The following is a 23,445-nucleotide window of genomic DNA, read 5'->3' as shown; positions in this document are numbered from 1 at the left end:
ATCACTCTACAGATCACCTGCCATTTATTCACTGTACTATCCACACTACTATCTCAGACTTTCTGACTAATTCTGATGGGATCATGTGACTTTAACTTTCACCCGCGTCAGGCCTTTCTGGCTGTGACTGATCGTCTTGGTTTCACCCAGAGAACAATATAAATCAGGTCAGATAAAACTGTAGATGCTCGTCATTGGCCCCGAACCGACACAGACACCGTCTTAAATAAGTAACATTAACCCTCGACATCTGTGTGATTTCTCTCTCGGTGTAGTGTTTGATCCACCTTCTCTTTTGATCAGCACATTAAAGACGTGACATCACTTTAATCCCGCCTCGTCTGTCCTTGGTAGATGTTGAGACTGACTCGCATGCTGCAGATTGTGCCGTCCAGTCTGAATTGTTGTGTCGCGTCTTGGTTTATGTTCAGGGTTTTGTGGGAGGGTGTCGTAACGTTGTACAGATTGTTCAGCCCCCCCTGAGGCAAATTTGCGATTTATGGTATTGGGCCGTATAAATAAATTATCACCATAGACTGTTTATAAAGATGGACCAACCTGACAGCTAAAGCATCTTGAACGTCCCCTGGTGGCTGGCTGTAGAATAGGCCAGAAACCCTGTCTCCTCCATGTTAACAGATGGGACATGGACCAAAAACAAAAAAGATGTACGATGTGAAAACGGGGTGAACCAGGATCGACAGCTGAGACCCACTTGGATGATCGTGTATATCAGGAGGAATTCTCTCAGCCATCATCAGCTCAAGATGTCAGCGTTTGTATGCAGGATATTTTAGCCTCATTTCTGGACAGGAATTGGAAACATGTCGTGCATCTTTATATTCAGCCTATTATTATCACATACTCTGCATATTTACAGAGCTTTTAAGCCACATTTATTTATAGTTTAAAGCAATAAAGCTCCTAAAAAACCCCCAGTGTATCAAATACATTTAGATTTTCTGTCTTTTTTTACTATTTAAAATCCTTATTTACCCACAGAGTCGTACACAGTGCAGACTCTGTACTCATAACTCTTGGCAAACAGCAGAAACATGTGAATGTTTCCTCTATTGCAGCATCAGAGCGGCTCAGTGGCCAACAGCCGAAACATTAGAAGCACCTGGTGCGGAAAATATCTTTTCTTCCTCAAAGACTGAAACCTGAAATCATCCCAGCTCCTCGCCTCATCCTCCGCATGAATCAGCCTGCCTCAGCTTTTGTGTCTTCACGTGTGTCTGCGTGTGAGAGCGAGACGACCTCTACTTTAGACAAAACAAATGTCAGCGTAAACCCAAACAAGATCACTGTAACAAAGCCATTCAAATGAAGCATAGCAGAGAAAGTTCACACAAAGAAGAGACAGACTAAATGGCAGTGAAGTGAAGCAAAAAATATTAAAAGCGAAAATATTTTATTGTCTGAGTATTTGCGCTTAGATTTTTCAAGGGCTTAAATGCCCAAAAAGTATTTCAGAAATTCTCCAGTCGATAATTTTCATATTTTGGCAAAAAAAAACAAAACATGCATGGAATTTCTGTTTCTCGTTCGGTATGTGTGTGAGGGAAGAAAGTGAATTTTCTATGTGCACAAGTTAACAGCTGACAGTGACTTAGGTTGTCATCTCTGCAGCATCAGTGTCAGAAATGTTTACCATGAGTGGATGTGCAGCTGGGTCATGAATGCTTAATGGATGGATGGATGGCAAACAAGCTGGGAAACTGGCTCAGTGCCGACGAAACGCAAAACAATATGGGCCTCATATATATATATGTGTGTGTCTGTGTGTGTGTGTGTTTGTGCCAGCTGGCATGGGTCTGTTCGCTGAGCGAGGTGTGGGAGGTTGTTGGACACAATGCGAGACGCGATTGTATTTCCGACGCTGCCAAGAATCTGTCAACTCAGGTACGACGGGAGGCTGTTGGTTTTTTTTTTTAGGAAACATGTTGGCACGCATTCTACTTCCTGTAACAGGATTCTGTCGCATCTCCTGTTCCAACGAAGGAGAACAAAGACTTTTTTAAAAGAAGTTCTTTGGAAAGTCGTACTTTCCGAAGTTAATCTTTCAAACTCTCTAAAAAAAAGAGCAAAGCCATATGTCGATGGTAACACGGCGTCTCGCCTGTTGCAGCAGCTCTCGTTATTTTTTAGCGCTTTCTTTTCTAACTTGGGATTCATTCCTCTTTTTATTACTGTGACCTTTCTTCTCGTTATGGTTACGTTGTATTTAATATTTTCTATTTCTTATGTTCCCTTGTGTTTATAATGGTCTCGAGGTTCAATGTGCTCACAGCCACATTTGGCAAAACTGTTTAACTCTGATATGATAAAAGGCCAGTACTACAAAATGTATTCAAAGTATAAACCTTGATAAGACACCTATGTTTGGAAGATTTTAACATTATTTACTATACTTTTAAATTAAGAGTTTAGCACCTTCCCTTCATCATCATCATCCTCACATCTTGTGGTTCTCAGGCTCATTATGACTGGGGGGGGGGTGTAGTAAAAATGTTGTAAGCAAAGACGTAACCATATCAGTCTAAATACATGGACCAATATCTGTTTCATGTCAGTGTGGGAGGAGGCTGTAAAAGAATGTGCAGATGAACACAGTAAATACTCCACTTCACCTTCTGATGTTAATTTACTCCAAACAGTGTTTTATTTTGGATTTATTTTTGGCCGACACCTCAATAAATGTCATTTTCACCTCAACGGCAAAACCTGCACATGCATTTAAAACAATTAAAGTCACATCTTTAATTTGCATATGAAGTTGAGTGCAGTGTCTGGGTGGATGTTCTGACCTGCTGCTTTGTCTAGACACATTTTTATTGTCCGCTCTATATATATGTGTGTGTGTGTGTCTGGTGTGTGTGACAGTCAGAGAGGGAGGAGATTGTTGCCGTTGAGGTGGAGCTCAGTGTGCGTTTGGCTGTGTGTTCATAATAAGAATAATCTGTGCCTTGTCCCGGTATGTTTGAACACTTGAATGTATGATGATAAATGTTAATAATATAAACAGAAAGGTGGAGTCACAGCGTCGTCTGTGCGTGGGTTTTTTTCCGGATGCAAATCATGTGGTCCCAGCTGTTTCCTATAGGCCAGAGGGTAAAGTGAGGCAGACACAGTCCTCCTCATACGAGTCTGTGAATGTCTGAGTGTGTGTGTGTGTGTGTGTGTGTGTTGTGTGTGTGTGTGTGTGTGTGTGTGTGTGTGTGTGTGTGTGTGTGTTGTGTGTGTGTGGGGTCAAGCCCACGGTCATGGACGTCTATCTATGTCATGCGTGGGGGGTTGAGAGTGTGTGTGCATGTGTTTTGTGTCTCCTTGTCTAGACTGCGTCTCGCACTCGGGACCAGACCGATCGACTGAGCAACGTAACGTCTCAGTGTCAGCGTCTCACCGCGTTACAGATTTAGCTTGTGACACAACGTGGAGTACGGTAACAGAACAACAAATGTATATATCACTGTGTCAGCAACACGTCGGGATAACTGTCATGACTTTGCATTTCAGTAATTTTCATAGATTTCTGCCGCGAAATGCATGAAAATGTAAGAAACAGCCTTTCTGCCCATGTTTGTCTTCATTTTGCTTAATGGACACACACACACACACACACACACACACACACACACACACACACACACACACACACACACACACACACACACACACACACACACACACACACACACACACACACACACACACACACACAACAGTCTTCCTCTTATGAAGGAGTTGAAGTTGTTGACAGATTCAGCAATAACGGCAACTGCTCCAAGACTGATCTCACACGTTGTCAATGATAATTCTTAATAATCATTTCAAATGTCACTACAGTCCACATGTTGCTGACAGCCAATCAGCTTTCAGCCTGTCAGTCAGGCGTCACTCAGTCAGTTATTAAATATGTGGTTTCAGCATGAGCGTTGCCAGCAGGTTTGATTACTTGAATGAGTCAATAACCCCCTGATTATTGCCTCACACACACATCAAAATGAAGTGAATGATATGAAATCTATGAATGTAATCAATAAATTCTGTGAGTATGAAGGTTAAAGACGCAGGGTCACAGTGTAATGACGACACAGTGTGTTGTCTACACAAATATTGGCAATAAATGGCTCAACAAAATGAAAATGAGAAGTAAACTGTGGTGGAATATTACAGAATAATACAGATACACAGACGCACACTCCCAACACCAGACTCCATTCTTGCATCAATGAGCCGTCGCTCCCTCCCCCCACCCTGCCTCCTCCTGACCTGACCCCCGACCTCTGCCCTCGCAGAGACCCAAACCGCCTCACCTCACCCCCTCCCTCTGCGCAGATGCAGAGTTTCATATGCAAAAACCAACCCCCCATCAGCGCACCATGCATTTACATACTTGTATGAATATCTGAATGTTTAATGGTGATTATGTTGCTAAACGTATACGAGTGTAGACAAATCTGTTCAGTGACGTGGAGCTGGTCCTGTGTGTAGGGGGGGGGGGTGTTCAGCTGCAACATGAAACTTCACCACTAGAAATACACCTTTAAATGTCAAATCCGCCAAGTGACAAACTGTTTGAAATAATGACCTGAACGTCAGCATAACATCAAATGTCATCCACCTTCTGAGGGCTAAGGAAGGACTTTGTTTTTGGTTCAGTTTTAGTAAGGAAGCTGTGTTTTCCTGTTACACAACGGGCCCTCAGTAGAGCTCATATCTCCACCAAGGCCAGACAAAGGTTTGTGTGTAATATTGTTCACAATCAAACAAATGGACAAAGGCACAGACACAACCTCCTTGGTGGCAATTCAGTTTTTTGGGCAAATTCTTAAAAGACAAGCTGTGTTTTTATAATTGTAGTATGAACAGATCACAGTGGAGCATCGTCCTGTGGCTGAGCCAAAGTCACAACACATATTATTGTGTTAAGAAGACTAGACAAACAGTGACTTACCCAGGCTCTGACCAAATAAGGAAAACAAGTTTGAATGTGTAAGAAGTCTCCATCTAATGTTTTAAGAAGCAAATTGTTGTTTACTCTGGTTTGGACTAGTACGACTGCGAGAGACTACATCGACAAAAGATACAAAAAAACCTTTCAGTCTCACAAAAGCAGTAAATTGTCATTTGCTTATCTATTCATTACAAGCTTTGTGTCAGTATTTGCCATGAGAATAACTTTATAAAATGTGAACACACAATGTGTCGCTGCAATCAAGTCTGCAAACTTCATTTTCCCCTGCTAATGTGGAGACCACACAAAAACCAGCACAACGCACTACAATACAAACCCTCACCCCAGACTTTGTTTTTCAAACTACATAAACAGACGACAATTAAAGTATTTAGAAGACCAGACAGAGATGCAGGTTTTTTTCTTCAGCCTCAGACTAATTAAAGAAAAACAAGAGGCGATCTCTTTCACACTGCGGAGCGCTGCATAGTATGAATATAACAAGCAAACAGTCATTGCCTTTATTTATAGAGCAGCCTCTTGGTCCTCAGACAGTCTCTGTATGGATTTATTCACAGTGCGAGACAGACATATAGAGCCGACTCCGACTTCAGACTAATTAATGGGACAATATAGGTCCAGCAGACTACAAGGGCCTCAGCTGAACACTGTCTTATATGCAGATCATATGCAGAGAGCACACACTCACAAACACACACAACCCCCAGAGTAACAGTGACCTTGACCCCCAGACGCTAATGCTGCATGCATCTACATATGCATGATTTGGGGTTTTTTGTTTTCTGTGTACGTGTTATTGGAATAATGAACAGCTGAGAGCGGGATACCAAATTAACTTTTTGACTCACGGGCTAAGGAGGATGGTAGAAAAACAAATCCACCTGCCAAGCATTTGTTTTTTTGTTTGCTTGAATAATATGTTTTTGTGTCACGTGAACATTTGTTCCAGTATTTCATGTAGATAATAAGGTATTAGGTTGAATAGAAACTTATTTAAGTACATTGATCAGGGGTTCGTAAATTCCAATTCGAACTAGAATGGCATTCGGTGAATTCTTCCACCAACGCCCAACAGTCCCCTTAAATCCAACCAAGTGGCACCAAATGCACACACGCATTAAAAAATGTCCCTTAAATATGCCTGATTATTTTTTTTCCATCGCCATTCATGAATTATTCTCTGGGAAATCAACAAAAAATCCTCCCCCACAATGTCAAAGAAAGAGAAAACTAACTCCTGGATCCTGGAAAAATGTAAAAGCTTCTTTCCTGACGCTGTTACATGTGTGTGTATGTGTGTGTGTCAAACTCCAGCAGAGACAGAGGACAGGAGCAGAGCGTCCATAAATCAAAACGCAGAGGAGACTCTCTGGATACGGTTTTATTGCACGACTATTTCGGTGCAATCATTAACCCACAAGTGCGGCGAACAGTCTTCTAGGAATTATCCACCAAACGGAAAAAATCTACCCACATTTGGCGGCGCTTGGCAGGTGTTGATTTCAGACCCTGGCTGGGACGTGGGATGAAAGGCACGAAGAAGTTAGAGAAGCAAGAACGATGGAAGCAAAAGAGGAAATTATTTCAAGTTTTTGTCAGTTTGGCATTATGCTCAAAATAGTATAGTACCCGTGACCCTCTGCTGCCACTGCAAAGCAGAAGAGGCCTGTAACAGCAGAAGCAAATAAAAAGGTTTTGTTGGAGCACTTGAGAAAGCACTGCGCCATAGCTGCTTAATCTTTGCATAACCTTAACCGTTAGCAGAATAATAAACTCATTCTTGACAAAAGTCAGAGTCATACTTCATTTCCCTTTAGAAGTTTTTATGTGCACAAGATTATACTGTATTTTCCCTTTGTATTTGATTTTGTGACTCAGTTATTAAAAGTTCTTGTGCTGATGATTGAACCAGGAGTGTTTCACGTGCATGAAAGCTAAAGGAGAGGGCTCCAGCTTTGAGTTGAGTAACATTTGTCTATGGGGAAAAATGAAAGGAACTTTTATTTCTGGAAGCAGGGGCGCTTGAAATAGGTCTTTCCACTTCACATCTCTGTAATGAAAGAGAGGAAGGAGGGCAGAAGGCCGAAATCAAGGATGGAAAGAAGGAAACAAAGAGAGCACGTTGCCAGGACAAGTCAAACATCTGGATGTGGAAATCAGGAAACGCTCTTTTGTGCATTATAAGCTGCTGCTGACGTGCCCTTAAGCAGAGTCCTCAACCCACAGCTGCACCAGTGACGCTGTGAGGGCAGTGGACGACTTATTTGGAAGCAGGAAACAAACAGGAAGCAGCTGAGTCGACTTTCTGCGTTTAAATAATTTCTTCAGAGACAAATTAGTTTCCGTTTGTCACACTCAAGGATTAAAGTGAAGTATAAGAAACAGAAATAAAAGGTGGTTTGATTCTCTACACACAAAGAACATCAACCACGTTTCTTCGTTGCCAGAAAAAGGCAAATGTAGAACAAAAATGTTTGATATACTTTAACAAATCCTCCTCGACTAACACATCGCATACACACACACACACACACACACACACACACACACACGGATACACACACACACGCGCAGCTCTGAGACAGCCAGACAGAGGTTTACATAATAAGTCTAGGAGGCCAGCCAGAACAGGCTCAATCATTTAATTTCCATGATTCACTGAGAGAGAAAGGCGACAGAAAAAAAGAAAAGAGAAGCCGTCAATGAGAACGACAAGACGGTGACAAGAAAGACAAACACCTCCTAACAACTGACGGCCATGTTTGAAAATATAACGGATTCCTTTTCTTATTCATATTCTCGTGTATTTCATTTCCTTTCACATGTAATCAGCCCCAACATGTGTCAGCGTTGTAGCTGGGGGCCGATACCGATATAGGGAGTAAAACATTTACGACTGTGACATATTGGCCGATGTATTTACAGGTTTCAACCAGTTACTTTGAAGACTTCTATCAGAGCTTCATATCAGAGCCCCATGATTAAATAAAGTCATGTGGCCTTGGTGGTGAATAAACTGGGAATTGCCCCATTATCCTCACAAACCACAGACAGACAATAGGTTTCCACAGTCTTTAACAAAGCCGAGGCGAGTGTAAAATAAAAGTCTTCATATTGACAAAAATAAGCGCCAACACCTCTGTGAATACCTATTGATTTTTATCAGAAAGTCTGGTTCTAGTATCACTATCTCAAAGATTTAATCAAAATCGCGGTAATATCAAACAAGAAGTGTGAACAAACAAATCATCCACCTATCATACGTTGACTCCGTCCTTGTTTTTTTCCGTTCCTCTCTCTGTTCCGGCTGAGCGACAGTGACACAGCACATTTAAGACAGTCACCTCAGTTAAATGGTGTAAAAAAAAGTTGCTTCTGGTTTCGGCTATTATAGTTGATGAGATCAAACACAAAGCTGAGTGGAGTTTGCCTCAGGATGTATTTTTCCCATTTCATTTCATGCTGTCATAAGAGGGATCGGTATGATCCTGCTTTTTGCTTTTCACACTGATTCATGAACATCCTCTGCGTGTCACATGGGAGCTGCAGCCTGAACAGGATGTGGAAACTTTGTACCGACTGACACATGACAATGACAAAGTGACACACGTCAATAAGAAAGATGAGTTTCAGACGCGAGAGTGACTTTCTGTCGAGCTATAAATACTGTAAATACAGACATGACGGCTGCTGCTGCTGCTGCTTTTGTACACATGTTTAATATAAACCAGGAGTGGTGTGGGGCGACGTGGCCTCTGAGAAAACACAATTAACTGGAGGTGACGTGATGTCCAGCGCAGTAGCTAGACATGTCACATATGGTCAGATAATGATGTCATGCAACTCGAAGAGACTCAATAGAGCAGAAGCATCAGACACTGAAGTCCCAACAGATAATCTCTTCTGGTTTTATCAACAAGCAGGTGCAGTTTCGTCATTTTTAGCCAATAATTACTTTTTCTTCCGTCAGTTTAAATGATAAACGTCACATTGGTTCTGAAAGTGACTTGTTACACGGTCACAGTGAAACTTGGCTATCGTCTGGTGTATTTGTTTTGACTTCACGTATTAACTTAGAGAGGGGACTTGAGAATTTTGTATGACAAACGTACCTTTCACACATTTTAGGTTCAGACTAAACTGGAAACTCAGAAGGTCCGGACCAGGTAGGGGTGATAGCAAACTCAAATCTCTGTAAGATTAAGAGTGAACGTCATAACTTCACCTCTGAGCGTAGCCCTGCTCTGTAAACTAACGTAATTCACTCTCTCACTGAGCATTTCTTGCATTGCAGCAACATGGATACTCCTTGTCTTCATAAATTGAGTTTCCTTAAAATCCATAAAATTCACAGAAGCTCGAGAAAGTTTTACCATTTTTTCCAATGTATCTTTAAACTAAGTTTCAACACTGTAGGTCCACAAACCCGGCGAGTTGTCAGAACCTCTCAATCAAACTTTCTTTCATATTGACAATAATTTTACCTTTTCACCAGTTAACCAACATTTAATACTTTCTACTACCTCTTCATCTTGTGTGTCTATATGTTTTTTTTACTTAATGAAAGAGTGTTGACAGTTTAAGCCAAATGGATTTTAAACAGATTCAATAAATCAAAAAAAAAAAACCTACAGCAACCTAAGCCGGGAGCTTTTTTCATTCTTAAATAATGTGTCATCAGTTAGGGATTCAGTGTCTTGCTCATGGATACACAGGTGGTTGCGGGGATCAAACTCGCGGCTTAACGCAGGGTACAGTTACAGGAGTCTGAGCAGAAAAGACCAACAGGCACATTGTGTCCTTCCTGCTACCAACGCAACAGTCACTTCCTGTCCACAGGAACACTCTGACTCGTTTCCCTAGAATTCAATAAACGCCACTACCCTCCAGCTGAACTCACACACGCACACGCACACACACCTACTCGCACACACTCGAACGCTGTAGGTAACGTTTATGTTGGCTGTAGACACAGACTGGGGAGGTGTTGATGTTAAGACGACCAGACGTTTAGTAAGAAATGTACAGGGAAACCAGGCTGCTGGTAGGAAACCATTCTTATGAGCTGATACCAGCAATGACTTCACCATGCACACACACACATGCACGCCTGCACGGCTAGCCTATGAGTAATGCTGATGTCATGTGCTTTGACTAGCGATGTCTGCCGCTCAGAACAGATGTGTAATACATAGGAGTTTGCCGTGTGTGTGTGTGTGTGTGTGTGTGTGTATAAGTGTGCATGCGTCTGCTCTTATATGTCAGTGGGTGTAACAGGTATATGTAACCCTACAATTACAACTCCACAGATCCAGATGAGGGAGGATGTGCAGCGGAGACACTGGGACAGATTAATAATAGTTTAACGTGAGTCAGGTTCCTTGCAGCTCCTTTGTCCGGTAAATCGGGATTTACAAAGTTATATAACTGAAATGTATATATGCTTTTACTATGTGCGCAAGTTGCATGAACACAACAATCTTTATACATAAGAGGACTAGAAGTGGGAACCGGCCTTTTCCCAGTTCAACCAGAGCTCAGCTAACTGAGTTGCTTCATGTGTTTTAGCCATGAGTTGTACCAATGACTGTATAGTAAAGATGAACAGTAAAAGTTATGTGTGTGAAGTTTTAAGCGTCTATTAGGAATATTTTAGTCATCAAAGAAAAACCTTTAATGGCTAATTAACCCAAACAATCTGACCGTTTTTAAATAACTTGCCTAATTTCTTTCACTCCTCTAATTCCATGGTTGTAGATGGAATTTTGTATCGTCCTAATGGTAGTAAACATTAAAAAACATATTAAAACGGCCTCTCCACTAAGAAAGTGTCCAATCTACTCTGGATAATCCACCGAACACAGCACTGTCAACAGTTTTTACAGGGACTATTACATTGAGATACGTTGCTGTTGAATTTTGCATTGCGATGGACCCACAGCTCTCTGACACAGATACTTGAAAACCTGGACAAATGAAACCAAAACTGTCGCCGTCATTTCTTTATTGTCTATTTAGATGAACTGACCCTTGAAGGCAGCTTTGCCTTCATGTGACAACATCTGTTATGAAGTGAGAGCTCATTTCCCAGATGGCTCTTTTGAAGTGAAAGTCTGGGGAACCCCTGCTTATTCTATCAGCTCTGCATCGTCTTTTGATCACCTCATCTCAAGTGAATAACGTGAATTTTCCTGTGTTGCACTTTCTTCCCGCGTCTCTTTCATCTTTCCCCACCCCACTCTGGTGCACACCGCCTCGTACAGATGGAACTTCTCGCACATAACCTTGTTTTTGTTTTTATTTACCGGATAATGCTTTGTTCGTTCCAGAGTCTAAACGCAGGTTTTCCGTCAACTCCTACTCAGTGTTTCTCTTTTCTTTCCGCAGCGTTTCTCTCTTCTCTCTTTTGGCTTCACTGCCTCGACACCTTGTTCTTATTTTCCAGAAACATCACTCTCCCATTTCTTCACTCTCCCTCTAGCCTTCCCTCTCCTCTGCAGGTTTATCTGTTTCCCTTCTTGTGTCGTCCAGACTAAACATCACGTCTATTCTCAGACAGAGGAATTGTATGTGTGTGTCTGGCTGCATTCTTATCATGTCTTTCTGTTGCAGGTCCAGACAATCTGTATTACACTGACTGATTGTTACCGCTACAACTATTAGCACGGCTACTGTTAAGATTTATGTGGACACGACTTTCTGGAGATGTCGTTAATAGTTTGAGTCTTAATGTTACAGCATGCAATGTTCCCCTGACTTTGTGGAAACAGTCTGGGGCCAAGTCCTGTTTTAAAATGACAAAGCCTCCATATACAGGCATAGACCGAACTTAAAGATGAATGAGGCCTCTCTACTTCCTCCCATTGTACAAAATGAAGCCAAGATATCCTTGATATGGGCACCACCATCTTGCACAGTGGTACAGTATGTTTGGTTTGTACGTGGCCCTGACGACGGCTTTGAAGGAGGCGGACCCTGAATTGGGTTTCCGCTTGCGTATATAGGTCAATACAATAATGGTATTCCCAGTTTAATGTGGAAGGACTTGATAATCTTAGATAGAGCGTGGACAAAGGAACACCTTTGAGAAAAACTGGAACGCCGAATGTGACATTTTCATCTTCTTTAAAGTGGTAGGTCAACACTGAAACAGAACTAAAAGGAAGCTCAGACGAGACTTTTCTTTTCTAAAGGCAGCTGAAAATGTTTTCCATGTCACGCGGAAGGTCTAATGCCATTTTAGTGGGCCGGAATCGAGAGCATCGTGACTGGTGTGGAATAACTGTGTGGTATGAAAAGACAGCGTCTGGACAAAAGGGTTTGCCGTGCATCGCAAGTCAGAGGATGGGAGCTGAAATCGACACCATTACAACACTCATCCCCGCTAACCATGTTTTTAACTTCCTCTCTTCTTTTTAAAAGACTGAAAAGTAGCCCGGCTCTTCAGGAGCACTTACCCAGAGGCCGTTTGTGCACTTAATTCCTAAATCACTAATGTTCTGCTTTTATTCCTGTCTATAACACAGAGTGTACAATGGTGGGCTACACAAATCAGCTCGAGGTACTGGTAACACGCCCATGGGAACGCTTGTTTTCATTATTTATTATTACTTTTTTGTAATTTTTAAATTCCTTCTTTATGTCCCAGAAGGTTTTTGTTTCAGATTTTTTTTCCCTATCAGTTGTGTTGCAATGGCAATAAAGTGTTTGAATCTTGACTGTGAGCCAGACCTGGTTTTTTTCCAACATCATAAAGCTCCAAGGAGCAAATCTCCATAAAAGCCAGGTTCCAAAATCCGGTGGAAAGCCTCCAGAACAGAGCAGAGATCAATGACCAAGGAATTACATGTTCAAGCATCAGTATGGGGAGGATCTCCAGGTGACCACCACCTTTTGGACATGTACGACTACACAACATATGTATGGTACTATAGATGTTTACACTGGCCTGTCAAAATATCTCCTCATTTCTCAATAAATCTAAAATGGAAAAAAGCCATTTATCGTCATTGTATCGGCATAATCTAAACCCTGGTTAAGTCTGTGAGTAGTTGATTCGTATCTCACCAGGCTGAATTCAGCCCTGCGTGTTTATCATGGAAAATTAACTCATTACATGGGTATTTTTAAAGTCTTGTATTAATGATTCATATTTCAATTGTTTACTGGATTAATTGATTCATGTTTGATCAATCAAATGTCAAATCGTTCAAAAAACACTTGATTTGTCCAACCAACAGTCCAACAAAAATATTCAGTATATAGCTGCAACAATAGGTAGACTGTTGGAAAATTAATCAATAATTATTGTAACGGTTGATTAATTATTAGCCATTTTATGAGCATGTATTGAACAACGTTGGGTCTTGGACTGTTGGCTGCATAAAACAAGATATTTAAAGATATCACATCCGTTAGGTTTAGGAAACTATGATGAAAATCATGATTGTTGATAAATCTGTTAATCATCTCTGGTAGTCAACTCTCATTGGTATACTTCTACCATCATTACAAATAAGACCTTTCAAAAACAATGAATAGAATTGTTCGTCTATGGGAAATTAATGAGTTATTTTTAAGATAAAAATCCAGCTTCTCCAGTTCAAATATTGGCATTCGTTAATCTTGAAAATGTAATATATTTGCCTTTTTTCCTCCTGGATTGATTAATGGAAAAAATAAGCGACTGATTGACTGACAGATCATAAGAACAGATAAAGTTGCTTGTCTTATTTGAAGGCATTCAAGTTTTCTGCTGAACACACACACACACACTCAAACACACACCTATCTTAATAAAGACTTTGCATCGACTTCCATCCATTGTGGACAGCCTAACCAATCCTAACCCCTAAACCTCACATATCCACAATTCACACCTTATAACCAGGACCTCACAAACTACGTTTTGCCTCATGATAAGTGGGTATTTATGCTGGAGAAGGTCCCGTAGAGGCTACACAACCCAGTACACGCACACATTCACACACCTTACAATAAAAGATACTGGTAAGTTGCAGCTCTCACACGAAACAAGAGAGCTGCTGTAAAATCAATGAATTTCAAAGTTGCTTGTCTTTTTTTGAAGGCATTGAAGTTTTGTGAGTCAGCCGTGCAGGTGACCTCTGCTGAACACACACAACACACACACCCACGCACACACACACACAGCCATCTTTATCAAGACTTTGCATTGACTTCCATTCATTGTGGCCAGCCTAACATATCCACGATACACAACCTAAACCAGGACCTCACAAATGATGTTGTGCCTCATGATAAGTGGGTATTTATGCTGGAGAAGGTCCTGCAGAGGCTACAGAAACCAGTACACACATATTCACACACCTCACAATAGGACAATTGCATACACACACAGTCCCCTTGCTGGGAATCAAACCCCTAACCCGGGGGGAGGGTTTTTAAGTGCCTTGCTTCACCCAGCAACACAAAAATACACAGACATCAAACTCGTGTATAAATCGACACAGGGATTTCCCGGACACGACCACACACACGCGCAGAGAGAGAGAGAGAGAGAGAGAGAGAGAGAGAGAGAGATACGTGCACGCGCCCGCCCGCACGCACGCGCTCGCAGGCAGACGGCGAGACAGACGTCTGGCTTTGCTCGACATGACGAAGCGGCGACAAAAACTTCCAGCTCCGGCACGGAAAACCAGCACTTACCGGCGGTGTAACATCCACCGTCCCGCAACCCCCAACACAACTTACACGCACTTTTTTAAAAACCCGCAGATAAACCGTTAAAAAAAAAACAACCCCGACACACACACACACACACACACACAGACAGACAGAAGACGTGCATGTCTGCGTTTGTCCGCCAAGAGAAGCGGACCCGACCGGAGCCCCGTTGGAAAAAGGGCCAAGTTGTGCAGAAATCCGCCTCCATTGCGAATAAAGCGGCGAGGAACTCACCTAAAAACACCATGTTAGAAACAAGGCGGCGGTGGGGCTCACTTCGGCGGGGTGTGTGTGTGTGTGTGTGTGTGTGTGTGTGGGGGGGGTGGGACGCCCGCTGGTGCCTTCGGTTTTGGGTCAAGTTCAACACCGAGCGTCGCGGAGCACGGAGGGGGAACTTAACGTCTTTTGAGTGAAGCTAGCTTTTTTGTTTACGCGTCTTTAAGCTAGCGGCGCTGGTTTGCGATGCGTGAAAAAAGCCCCCCGCCTCAAAGTTACAGTGTGCTAAAAAAGCTAACAACAACATTTAGCTAGGTCCACCCGGCTCATACATGTCCCCCGTGCCCCAGTGTGACCGCTGCACCGCACGGCGACACGAAAACAAACACAAAAAGATGCCGATGCCCCCTCGACTCGCGGAGCCGCCGGACACAGGGGGGGAGAGAGAGAAGAAAGCCCCCAAAAAAAAGTGAAGTGAGACAGAAGCAGAAACAAACATGGAAGAAATGGAAGTTACTCACTGATCTCCATGCTCTGGAGGGAGGTGAAGCGCTTGCAGTTACAAGTACAGGAGACATTGGCGGCGGTGGTGTTTGGAACACCCATCAAGTTCAACATTTACAGCCTCCGGAGAGCAGACATCCGCGGGTCCCGGGGTGGAGGGCGAGAGGAGAACCGGAGAACTCCAGAGAATCCTCCCTTTTCCTCTGCTTCTCTTCCAGCCTCCTCTCCTTCCTTGCTTCCTTCCTCCGCTCCGTGCGTCCTCCTCCTGTCGGTTCTCTCCACCTCCTTCTCCTCCTCTTCCTCCGCAGCCGGTCAGTCAGTCAGCCAGTCTATCTCTCTATCGGTGTCTCTCTCTCTATATCCGTGTCTCTCTATCTATCTATCTCTCTATCTCTCTATCTATCGGCTCACTATCAAAGTGGCCGCACAGTCTTTACATTTACTTTGCTGCTGTTGTTATTCGGTCGTGTAGTTCGGTTACTTTGACTGTTCGGTTCCGTTCGTTAAGAACCAGCCTTCGTGTCTTTACGCCGAGTGACCGGCGACTAAACTGGACGTCTGCTCCTCTCTCTCTCTCTCTCTCTCTCTCTCTCTCTCTCTCTCTCTCTCTCTCTCTCTCTCTCTCTCTCTCTCTCTCTCTCTCTCTCTCTCTCTGTCTCTCTCTCTCTCTCTCTCTCTCTCTCTCTCTCTCTCTCTCTCTCTCTCTCTCTCTCTCTCTCTCTCTCTCTCTCTCTCTCACTCTCTCTCTCTCTCTCTCTGTCTCTCTCTCTCTCTCTCTCTCTCTCTCTCTCTCTCTCTCGCTCTGTCTCCAGTTTCTCAGTCTCTCTCCATCTATCTGTCTGCCTCTCTCTCTCTCTCTCTCTCTCTCTCTCTCTCTCTCTCTCTCTTTCTTTCTCTCTCTCACTCTATATCTCTCCCTCTGTCTCACCTCTCTCCCTCTCTCTCTCTCTCTCTGTCTGCTCCTCTCTCTCTCTCTTTCTCTCTGTCTCTCTCTCTCTCACTCTATATCTCTCCCTCTGTCTCACACTCTCTCTCTCTCTGTCTGCTTCTCTCTCTCTCTCTCTTCTCTCTCTCTCTCTGTCTGCTCTCCTCTCCCTCTCTCTCTCTGTCTCTCCCCTCTCTCTCTCTCTGTCTCTCCTCTCTCTCTCTCTCTGTCTGCTTCTCTCTCTCTCTCTCTTTCTCTCTCTCTCTCTGTCTGCTCTCCCTCTCTCTCTCTCTCTGTCTGCTCCTCTCTCTCTCTCTGTCTGCCCCTCTCCCTCTCTCTCTCTCTCTCTCTGTCTGCTCCCCTCTCTCTCTCTCTCTGTCTCCAGGGATTTCTCAGTGTCTCTCTCCCTCTCTCTCTTTCCCTCTTTCTTGATGACACTGTCTGTGTCTGTCTCTCATTTCCAATTTCCACTTGCTTTTATAGAACATCACAGTCTGCCACTGCATTTAACACGCACACACACACACACACACACACACACACACACACAAATACATAAAAAGAAAAGCCTTTTAACCATTTAACTTGTTTTAATTAACGCATGTACCTCAGAAGGCTTTTGAAGACCTCAAACAAAGAAAATCATTTCATCGTGGATTGAATGCTACATTTTATTGAAAATTATATTCAACATAATTTCCCTTTTGTCTGTCTTTGTTTAAAAAACCTTCTTAATAATTTAATAAATCTTGGACTTTTCTGTACAGAAGACACCATAATCCTTATCATCAATCAATCGATCCAATGTGTCACAGGGCTGAACAAGGTGCAACATCCTCTGTTCTCATCCCTCAGTCCCTCTCGCAGGACAGACACAAGTGCAATCGATGCAAAATTACACCTGCTGGTCCTATGTTCTACAATGGGACCGTTTAGTTTAAAAAGGCATCGAGGTCATGGTGTCTGTGGTGTCTGTGGTGCACAACTGAAGGCATGTCCCTAGCATCCGCTGGTGGCCGCTAGCACCCGATAGCATCTACTGGTAGTTGCTATCTTAAATTGTGCAGAAGACCTTCAAACAAGGGTGGTTCTCCATCTTTTCCTAAATTCTAAAATACAATATTTACATTAGAAGTCTTTACCATAATGGTAAGGTACCAGATTCGTAAAATGTTTTGCTGTTTAAAACGTGTTTTTTGGGGTCCCTAACATAGACTGTTGCGCAGTAGTGGTCGGTGGAAAGAGCAGAGGTGCACAGGTCCCACCAAGTCAGTCTCAGCTGTCAATCATGACGTTTTACCCTGTTTTTATATTACCTTTACTGCAGCCAGCCACCAGGGGGCGATCACGATGGTTTGGCTTCACTTTTAGAGAGCCGTTATGTCATCCATGTTTGTTTACTAACGTACCATCAGGAGCAGATAAAGTAACACATTTTGCTTTGAGTCATTCGGTATTTTGTCCAAAAACCCACACAATATGATTTTATTGTGACAAGATGATGACACTGAAAGATAAACGATGGTCTTGAATCATCACCGAGTCCTAAAATCATCTTTAATAATCCTGTGGATGTGATGTCTGCATTTCTTTCCATCCTATGTGGAAAGTGCAGCCGTGTGTGATACTTGCCCAAACTAAATCTAGATTTAGAAACCTCTGAACACACAATGAGTTAGCCTTCAGTGTCCGACCCCTTGCTACTGAAATTCAACACTTTCTGCAGCAGCTGCACGATGAAAACCCTCCACTAGTCTTCAGCTGCTTTATTCACCTGTATTTTGTAGCCTTCACGAATAAAAGGTCAAAACAGTGGTGATTTGAACTTGAACACTGCGGCTGAATGTCCTGTGACAGAACATGAAAACACGGAATATTGTTTTGTTACTCAAAAGGGTATCAACAAAATGTAAGCGACCGTTTCTCATTAACACTTACACATGCAGGCTGAAGCTCATTAAGAAGGTAACACACCTGTTTACAACAAATTTCCATATAACCTGAAAATATTCATCCCAAAAGGGCTGTGAAAGCGGAATCAAAATGTTAAATATCAGTGTCCTTGAGTATGTGTGCGGGTGTGTGTGTGTGTGTGTCTGCAGTGGATCAACGTGTGTGTGTGTCTGCAGTGGATCAACAGAGCCAGACAGCATTGCGTCACCTCCATGATTGACAGACCCCGGGGACCAATGAGGCGGGACTGAAGCAGCGTGTCTCATCTGAGTCAACTTTGTAATTAGGTCTCTGCTGAAGTTTTATAGCTGCATGTTAAAGTGGTTTTATTGGCCAGCTGGACTCACAGAAGATCTAATCACACGGATAAAGAGAAATATACACACTGTCCACATTCATTGCTCAGAGTTTACAGGAAATTAAACTTGTTTCCTTTTGAGAGGAAAAAGAGAGATTACAATATGAAGAAAAGAAATATGGCAGGTCGTAATGACGGACTCAAACTCGTGACCATTTATATCCTGAACTGCTTTTTTTTTTTGGTGGATGTCATTTGAGGGTCAGGTCAACCGAGCTAGAAAATACTTGATCTCGTCAATACTTATGATTTTTTGTGAATATAAAATTAATTTTAAAATATGTTAAATTTCGAGATCTTCAAAGGCACATCAAAGCCTCACCAAATAAAACTAGATGCACCTTTTTCTGTGAACACCAACTACAGTAACTGAACAAATTCCGGATTTAAATATGATAACGTAAAAACTGTTGATTCTGTATTTTCTTCTTTATCTGTGGTGTTACCTGACTTTACTTATGATAAATGAGCTGGTTAACAGGGATTATGGGACTTCAAGATGATGACCGTATATAAATAAATGCATATAAAATCCTTCAATGAGAGGCAGGTGTGGATATTCTCTACTTTTAACAAACTACTCACCCTGATTGTTATTAAATTCAACAGAATGTCATGGGCTCCGGCACAGTGGTGCAGTGGTTAGCACTGTTTCCTCCCCGCGAGAAGGCAGAGGGTTCGAACCCTGTGGAGTTTGTATGTTTGGTTAATTGCAGACTGGACAAAGTGAGTGAATTTGATTGTGACTGGTTGTTTGTCTCCTCAAAGAATAAACAGTATAAATGTTGGATGGAGGATTTGATGGTGGCTTCATACACCAGTGTAAAACAGTGTGTACAGCCTCTGCTGCTCCCTGCTGGACTCCAACAGTACTGCCACCAGTGACACCAGGCCTGTGTCGACACTGGACCAAGTGATGGACAGACCTCCGCCTCCCCTCGTACTGTTGTTATCAGGAACTGGATCAAGTGCAGTGAGATACTGGATTATCATTCAACAGATAAAGTTTGAAAATTCTCTCATACTTATCTCCTGGAGCTCTGGAGAATAAACTTTTGTGGAAACTTTTCCCTTTGTTGTTGAGAGTTAAGTGAGCAGACAGTTCTTGGGAAGAGTCTTCAATCACATCTATTTTGACCCATTTACAAATTAATGCTGTTGCTGCTGCTGCTACTACACTTAATAGTTAGTTCAGGCCTATGTTTTTGGGGATTTATGCAGCGATAACTCCCAAACTATATCATCTAACACAGAACAAAGGCACACACATGCAAAGAAGTTCTACTTTTGCTGGATCTAAAAAACGTACTGTTGGAAAAGTCAGACAAAAGAGCTGCACACAGTGCTGATATTCAAAGAAAATCCATTTTAATAAAGCAACATTTCAATCTAACAGAGATATTTGTCAAACTTGACAAAAATAACCTTAGTGGCATTCCTTCCATAACACAGTGAAATGCCCGAGGTGTTACTTAAAAAACTAAATAGATTCAGCTCGATGTGTATCTCAGTGGAAGGAAGATACAACCAGGATGTGATGCTGTCACGTTGCCTTGTCATTAAAAGTGCCTGCGAACCGTCAGTCTGATATGTCAGAATTCAATGTTTTGACAATGTTTTGACTCTGCATGAGTTTTAATCCCTGTCAATAGTAACAAACCTTAGAATTCAAACCACATGACCACTCATGTAAAATGGGCACGCCCATCCAGACTAAAAGGGCCAGCAGCGTATCCAGACCTGAAGTAGTGTGGACACCAGGATGCAGCCTCCGCCACCATCTCAAGGAAAAACTCTGACACTCACCGGTAAAGACGTCAACGTGGAAAGATAACTGAATTTGACAGCTTATGGCGAAAATGGCTGTCGCCAGTGTCGATGTGCTACAAACCAAAAAAATCCTGATTTCAACAGTGGAATGTATACGTCACCCGGACTCCACCCAGGTATTTTCCTGTGAGCGAGTCTGACTCCAACAATCTCCTGCTGCTTTCTTCATATCAAAAATAGAAACTCCAGACAATGTCCACAACCAAGGCATCATCTAGAGTTTATGTCTGGAAAGTGCTCTATACTGTTTGTTTACATCTGTGGTTTGTGATGTAGTGAAACTACACAGGTGGAGCTGTCTGTATGAGGCCTTGGCGCAGGCAGCAGGATGACACACTGATAGTCAAGCTGTGAGTCAGTTTACCGTCTAAATGGTCTGAGTCACCAACACGGACACCCAGGTGTGGTCATTCTTTGTCTCCCTCCCTCTCCATCCCTCTCTCTCTCTCCGTCAGTCTCTCTCATCCCCTCTTTATCGCACCCTTCCTTTGAAGACTGAAGTGGGTGAATCACTAGGCCGGCTCTTTCCCTGCCCGTCTGGCTCTCTTTCAGAATGAGTGTATCTATTTATCACTGTCTTTTCTGGTGCTCAGACTGAAATTGCAGTGTATTAGGAGAAGGGGCTGCACCGGTGGAGGAGGTGGAGGAGGGGTGGCTGTTGTTTCAAGGAACTGGTGAGAAGACGAAACACAATCCAGGAAGGTCAGTTTGAGTAATAGCTCCTTGAGTTGTTGGGAGGTTTATCATGATGCCAAAACTGCACACACCGCGGCAGCCAGTTAATTCACCGCCTCGTGCTCAATCAAACCAGACCAGCGTCTTTCTCTAATCTAAACCGAGTGCAGCCGAAACACAACCATAAAAACGTCTCATAATGCTGTAACTGCCACAGTGGAACTATTTCTTTGGATGGAAATCAAGGAAAAACCCAATGAAAATGTTACCGAAATTTTCATTAAGCGTATTGACATGTTTTGGCAATTGACAGATTCCTTCCATCTATGATTCCCTAATTTAACCAAAGTTAACATAAAGACGAACACTTGAACAAACATCAGTACGATAAGAACTACCTAATATTGACCTATACTGCGGCCGGCCAACAGGGGGCAATCCAGATGTTTGGCTGTCATGTCGTCCATCTTTATTTACGGTCACGGTCGAACCCAGATCCTTCTTCCTTCTTACCGCTGCACCACTGTGCTGTCCCTTGTCGGATGTCTCATTATGTTTATAGAAAATTGTCTGAACATATTTAATTATGTGTACATCGGAAAGGATTTTTTTTCCGCTGAGACAGAGCAAACGTACATAAAAACAGGAATGGCCACCGAGGACCAATGTTTGCCCGAGCAATATTGAAACATTAGTTTTGCTGTAGTGAAAGAGGTAAACATGTCCGGACTCGCTCTTCAAATAATTGGTGACTCGTTAAATATTTAACACAATTTACTCATCATGCAACAAGGGTCCCCTGGCAGTGAGTCAAGCCATGAACGTTGTGGCCACCAGGGTGCCCCCACCTATCTTCTGTTGGTGGCTGCTACTAATAACTGATTTAATGGCTCCATTATACAGAATTCAAGTGTCCCATCAAGACATGACAGTGCGGCAGTGAGCTAACGTGCACAACGCCAGGACCCAGAAAATAATAGCAGCTAAATGCAAATCAGCGATAACTAATTTTAATATTCACACCCGAGTTCTTCCTGCTGTAGACTCCAGGGCTGAGATGATGAGAAGGAGATGTTTGCAAACGATGATGCAGACACTCCCAACCGCTTGCTGATTGGTTCCTCTCCATCGTAGCCTTCGCTGATTCGCCAGGCTCCTTTCATATGCGATAATATAAGAAACTTAGAAAACATTGGGCATTAGCCTCAGCTATCACTGTAAAATGCAACATGGATAAATAATTACAAGTGTTTGTCTTTGCTAACAGCTGTTGACAGACATAGTATTAGTTTAAAAATGCTGTTTTCAAATCAAAGTGTCTGGATGTAGCCTAAAGCTAATTTTCAAAGGCAATGCTACTGTTGTCCTTCATCCTCCATTAGGTCTCGTCTTGTCATCAAATTTTTTGTTCTTGTCTACGTCGTCACGTTCATTGACCTCTTCCAGGTTTCTGTGATTCTTTCTCCTTTTCTCTCCTCATTTTTCTGCATCTTCTCTTTCCTGCCCCCACACACACACACACACACTCTCCATCTCCTTATCCAAATCCTTCACTTTGTAATTTTCTCTCCACTTATCCTTCTGCCTCATGCCGTCTTTTTCACTTCAATTCAATTTGCCATGCATTATTAGTGAGGGAGACGAATGCATGATTGCCAAAACAGGAATAATTTATTTTTGCATCTCTCTCTCTCTCTCTTTCTCTCTGTCAGTCTTTGTCTCTCGGCCCAGGTGTGTGGTAACTGCGTCTAATGCCTGTATTCGGGTTAATAGCCGTCAGAGTCTTAGCCGGTGGCCAATCCCGTTGCAGGTGGGATTAAACAGGGATTAAGCGTGTTTCTCTGTGAAAGCAGACAGACAGACTAGCACTAATCTGACTTTAGCCTTGTACCGAAAAAATGGCAGGCTTGTGCAATCCCACTCTTCCGCAGCTGCATTTTGTGTACAGTGTGTGGGTGTGTGTTCATCGCTCTGTCTTGCTTCCACCTTCATGGGAACCAAATGTCGTCTGAAGAGCAGAAACGTGAGGGAAGAAGAAAACTCCTCACGTCTACAGGGGTTAGTTTAGCTGCAGGGTTTGGTGTTAAGACCACAGTCGGGATTAGAGCTCAGGTATCAGGGTTTACCGTCACGGCTAAAATGCTTAACATGACTTTTAATCACCAGCAGTGTTTCAAAGGACGGCAAACGTTTCCCCAAACACGATCAAAGAAAAGTTTCTGTAGAGGTTCTCAACAACAGGAAAGAAAACTGATTGTTTACAGTGATAACATATTTCAAGCATGTTTCAGACCAGAC

The 23,445-nt window shown here is 42.7% G+C and overlaps 1 protein-coding gene across 1 annotated transcript in view; it reads right to left on the bottom strand.

Moving 5' to 3' along the window:
* The window catches only part of pmepa1 (prostate transmembrane protein, androgen induced 1), a 40,612-nt gene extending 24,901 nt beyond the window's left edge, over positions 1–15,711 (bottom strand). The window contains exon 1 of the mRNA XM_035151702.2: positions 15,424–15,711. Coding sequence (XP_035007593.1) covers positions 15,424–15,520 — 97 coding nt within the window. The 5' untranslated portion in view covers positions 15,521–15,711. The remainder of the gene's footprint in view (positions 1–15,423) is intronic.
* Positions 15,712–23,445: the final 7,734 nt, after the last annotated feature.

The sequence above is a fragment of the Hippoglossus stenolepis genome, chromosome 3 (genome assembly GCF_022539355.2).
Source record: "Hippoglossus stenolepis isolate QCI-W04-F060 chromosome 3, HSTE1.2, whole genome shotgun sequence".
NCBI lineage: Eukaryota > Metazoa > Chordata > Actinopteri > Pleuronectiformes > Pleuronectidae > Hippoglossus > Hippoglossus stenolepis.
This window is presented reverse-complemented; position numbering and strand designations above follow the sequence as displayed.